The 4535-nt window shown below is 39.7% G+C and overlaps 1 protein-coding gene across 3 annotated transcripts; it reads left to right on the top strand.

Moving 5' to 3' along the window:
• Positions 1 to 205: 205 nt before the first annotated feature.
• Positions 206 to 3221, top strand: lark (RNA-binding protein lark). Of its 3 annotated transcripts, none has more exons than XM_073088614.1 (5): positions 206 to 364; positions 479 to 1152; positions 1483 to 1745; positions 2027 to 2068; positions 2945 to 3221. In XM_073088614.1, exons 2-5 carry the CDS (start codon positions 487 to 489, stop codon positions 2991 to 2993), a joined length of 1020 nt encoding a protein of 339 aa, XP_072944715.1. In that variant the 5' UTR covers positions 206 to 364; positions 479 to 486; the 3' UTR covers positions 2994 to 3221. The 3 variants fall into 3 exon arrangements, with proteins under 3 accessions (XP_072944715.1, XP_072944716.1, XP_072944717.1); XM_073088615.1 differs by having other exon boundaries at positions 1483 to 1685; XM_073088616.1 differs by having other exon boundaries at positions 1483 to 1682.
• Positions 3222 to 4535: the final 1314 nt, after the last annotated feature.

Consider the following 4535-nt stretch of genomic DNA (forward strand, 5'->3'; position numbering starts at 1 on the left):
TTACCATATTCCAATGAAAATGAAATTTGATTAAATAGCATGCCAAGAAAATATATAAATAAACTATTTTGTAAATTCTACAAACTTAAATAGTGAACATTTGCAACAGTACTAATATCTAAAATAGAACTTACTATTTTAATGAGTATTCTTTTCCATTTATTCAAACTGGCAACTTATAAAAGCATTATTTGTCTTTGGTCATCAGACCATTTTGTTTTTTTCAAGCAGGTGCAGCGGCCGGACGGGCGCCATTTTGTTGCCTACATAACAGTACATTGTGAAGACTGAAAGTTAATTCTAATTTTTGTGTGTTATTTTTAGTTTATAAAGTGTTTTGGTGTTTTTCATTTAAGAATTATAGGTAAGTAATCGTTTGGTGCGAGTATTGAGAATCAAATGCTAGTCATTCCTCGGTATTCCGAACTTTGTCATGGACGCTGCTGACTCATTTCGTCAAATTGTGTATGCGTTTCAGAAACTAAAATGCCGGGCGCCGGTACTTTCAAAATCTTCGTCGGGAATCTTACCGATAAAACGACGGACGCCGATCTCAGGCCGCTGTTCGAAAAGTTCGGTACGGTCGTAGAATGCGATATCGTCAGAAATTACGGTTTCGTGCACATGGAAAACGAGCAAGTCGGCCGCGAAGCCATTCAGAACTTAAACGGAGAGCTAGTTCATGGTCAAGCTATTAAAATAGAAGCGGCCAAGAGCCGCAAGGCGCCGTCGTCGTCGACTACTAAAATTTTCGTTGGTAACCTTACGGACAAGACGCGCGCGCCCGAAGTCCGCGAGCTGTTTCAGAAGTACGGCACGGTCGTCGAGTGCGATATCGTTCGTAACTATGGCTTCGTGCACTTGGACGCGACGGGCGACGTGAACGAAGCGATCAAAGAGCTGAACGGTATGATGGTGGACGGTCAGCCCATGAAGGTGCAGATGTCCACCAGTCGCGTGCGCCAGCGGCCCGGCATGGGCGACCCCGAGCAGTGCTACCGCTGCGGACGCGGCGGCCACTGGTCCAAGGAGTGCCCCAAGGCGATGGGCCCCGACCGCAACGGTTTCCGCGATCGAGCATTCGGCCGCGACCCCTACCCCCCGCCGCCGCCGCCGCCCTTCCTACGCGATCGCATGATGGGAGGATTTGGGGTAACGCGTTCTCTTTATGTCTCACCGCCGGTTCCGTACCGCCACCGCATCACGTAGGCCGAGCGTGGACAACCCCTCCGCGGTACCTAACTCGGACCGACGCTTCCGATGGGTTCGGTGATGCTACAAATAATCTCTGCCATTAAAACTAAAACAATCATCTCTGCTTCGAACCGCTCCTAGACCGATATGCATGCTTCGAATCCTTAAACGGGCCGCCTCAGTCGCGTCGAGGAACGGATCGCAAAGTTCATCGTTAGGGCTAACTTGAAATCATTCGTTTGGTTCGATGGTCGGCCGGCACTACATGATGGTTTCTGTACATTGCAGGATCCGTACGATGGGTACTACGAGCGGGCCCGGTTCGACTCGCCACGGGAGCTGTTCGAGCGGCGCTACTCGGTGTCATCGCGCTCCGAGCTGAGTTCGTCGCGGTCGCGCGGCGAGTTCGTGTCGCCGCCGCTGCGGCGCGAGCCCATGCCGCCGATGCCGAGCCTGCCCCCGCTGCGCAGCGGCATGGGATCCATGAGGTCGTCGTATGATGCTATGTTCAGCAGACGGAGTCCCCCGCGCGGACCACAAATGTCCCGGGGGTGAGATTGACTTGTCACTTGATGTGGTTCCCCCTTTCATTATTAACTTTGTTACCACGCTAGTAACATTTACTCTGCGACAGTAATTTTAGATTTCACTTGCATTTTGTATTTCAATAACTCCTCGATTACTCCGTCGATTTCACTTTGTAAATAAATTCATTATCCTGTCACTATGTAACCACTCACTCTGTAGTTCACAAATTTATTATAGTTCTATCTATAGAACATAAAAAGAAAGGATCTTCTGATGTTTTAACAATATGATTTCGTTGCTACAGGTTGTATGAAGACTTCAGCCGTGACACATTTGATGATAGAAGGTAATTTCAATTTACTCACTAATTCATTTGGCCATAAAAAGTCTTCCTAACCAGGCTATCCTTTACTTATGGATATTATAAATAGTAATATATTATAATAGCTGATAAAAAAGTCACTGGACCTATAACAAATCTATAAAAATATTTTTTTCTTATGTAATGATGAGTAAATTTGTGCAATCTACTCATGTTAAATTATCATTAGCACTTAGAAACAAAATTAGTATTAAAGTGATTATCTGTTTAAACTTATTGTACAAATTTCATTTGTGTTATTCCATCTTTTGAACTAGAAGATTTGAAATTATGTTGGTAAGGATTTCTCCACAGACATATCACCATTGGCACCGTGCATGATCCTATAACTATACGTATTTCTATAGGTCTCCGGTTCGGTGCCAAAGTTTGCAAGTTTAATTTTTGTCAGTGTGGGCAGGAAGTGGACATGTTGGGCCAGCATGGCTTGTCCTGTACCAGGAGTACCGGCAAGCTATATCGTCACGGGACTCTGAACAGTTTGATTCATGGGGCTCTTGTCACTGTCTCTATTCCAGCGACATTAGAACCTCCAGGTCTTTTTAGAGACAATGGCAAGAGACCTAAAGGAATCGCTCTAGTTCGATGTATTCTCAGACGAACCCTGGTATGCGACGCGACGTGCGTTAACACATTAGTCCCCTTTCACATAGTTAATACTTCAGTGAAAGCGGGAGCCGCAGCATACTATGCCCAGACTCAAGCACCGTAATTATAGTAATTTATTAGACAATTACTTATTTGCGGCGCTTGCTATAGAGACAATGGGTCTATGGTCACCTGACATGAAAAAATTCATGTAGCATATAGTTAAATAATGATATATAATCTTGTTCACAGGCCAGGCATGCGGGGACCATCGCCCTCTCGGAGATATGCGCCTTACTGAGATGGACATGTATAGATAGTTATATTGCACAATTCGCCAATCATCTAGTGTGATCATACTTGACTGTCCAATGAATCTGATAGATTATGGACAATTAATTGGTAAAAGGTGACTGTCAGTGACTGATTTGCAATTTTTCATAGACATAGTGTGACTGAATGGTTGCGTAAAGAGTATGTATTGAGATTGAATGTAAATAAGTTTAATAAATATCATTTTTAAGTACAATTTTTGTTTTCATTTACCCCATGAATTAACAACATAATAATTAAAATATAGTCTAACAAACTTTTCTGTGAGTGTGGCGCCACTGGCAATAACAATGTTATTGGGACGTCAAAACATAGGTTATTATACTCTTTGGTCAAAACTACCTTTGAAGTGGAAATAATTACCGATTATATTCAACAGTATTTAACATATTATTACAAATCTCTAATAATTTATCATCAAGTAACAGATGAAATTTTTCAATTGATTCGTATCATGACGTAAAAACTTTTACCTGGGGAAATTCAAAAATCGCTTCTGAAGTTGGCAACAAATGAACACAGAAAAGTTGGTCTGACAATAATATTTATTGCAATGCATTGCATTGAATTACATGCGAAATTTCAGTTCAATCGTTTACTACGAAGTGGGTAAATTTACTTTGAAAGATTCCAGTACAAGGAAACACATCGACAAGTGAAAGTAAATAAAAGGTTCTAAACATTAAACTCCTGCACAAGTATTTGTATGAAATAAAAATATTGCTCAGTCTATTTTATCAGGCGCTTTTTATTCGTTGAATATTAATACTTGCCAAAAATATAAACATTAACCCAGTTAAATAAGTAGAGATATCCTTAAATTCCGACATCGATTTGTAAGTAAATTCTGGTTAAAATGTTAGGAATCAATCAAAAAATATTGTAAATAAAAACAGAGATTTCTTTAATTTTTTTTCATTCATCTTCTGTCTTGTCTGTTCTTGTGTGTGCATATTTTGTTGTAGGTATAAATGTATAACAAAAGGGACACCAGTTTTTGGTACAGTAAGAATGCCAACACAATATATTAATAAAAACCATGAACATAAAAACCGTGAACTTTTATCACTGTAAACAATAGCAAATTAAATTCAATGAGGTTATAGGTAAGTAATGTCTTTAAATGAACTCACCTCCAGGAGACTAAATATTTTTTGTAGCAAATAGAGAAGATAAGTACCCTCGAGACTCTATTAATTTCTGCCAGATTAGTCAGATAATTTTTATTTATAATTATATAACAAGTAGCTAGGATGACCTTAATCGTCAATAATGAATAAAACGAACCTTCTTTTTATTATCTGTACAAAAAATAAAATAGGACTATTGAAATTTTTTGTGATCGGTCCCAAATAAATAAACTTGTTATTGATGCTTGATCCCAAATAATTATGATGTAATTATTTGGTTTTACTTTGAATGCATAAATGAGTCAGCTTTCAAATAAAAAATATAATGTAATAAATTTTAAATATTTATCTACATCTTGGTGTCTATCCATTTTTATAGA

The sequence above is a fragment of the Epargyreus clarus genome, unplaced genomic scaffold, assembly GCF_041222505.1.
Source record: "Epargyreus clarus isolate Ecla_fem2 unplaced genomic scaffold, WU_Ecla_fem_2.2 ptg000027l, whole genome shotgun sequence".
Taxonomy (NCBI): Eukaryota; Metazoa; Arthropoda; class Insecta; order Lepidoptera; family Hesperiidae; genus Epargyreus; species Epargyreus clarus.

Bases quoted from the DNA above. Each gene is read 5' to 3' on its own strand.
- lark (XM_073088614.1), top strand. From the start codon at position 487: ATGCCGGGCGCCGGTACTTTCAAAATCTTCGTCGGGAATCTTACCGAT. The intron at 1,153-1,482 runs GTAACGCGTTCT...TGTACATTGCAG, and splicing joins GCATGATGGGAGGATTTGGG to GATCCGTACGATGGGTACTA. The intron at 2,069-2,944 runs GTAATTTCAATT...TCTTGTTCACAG, and splicing joins GACACATTTGATGATAGAAG to GCCAGGCATGCGGGGACCAT.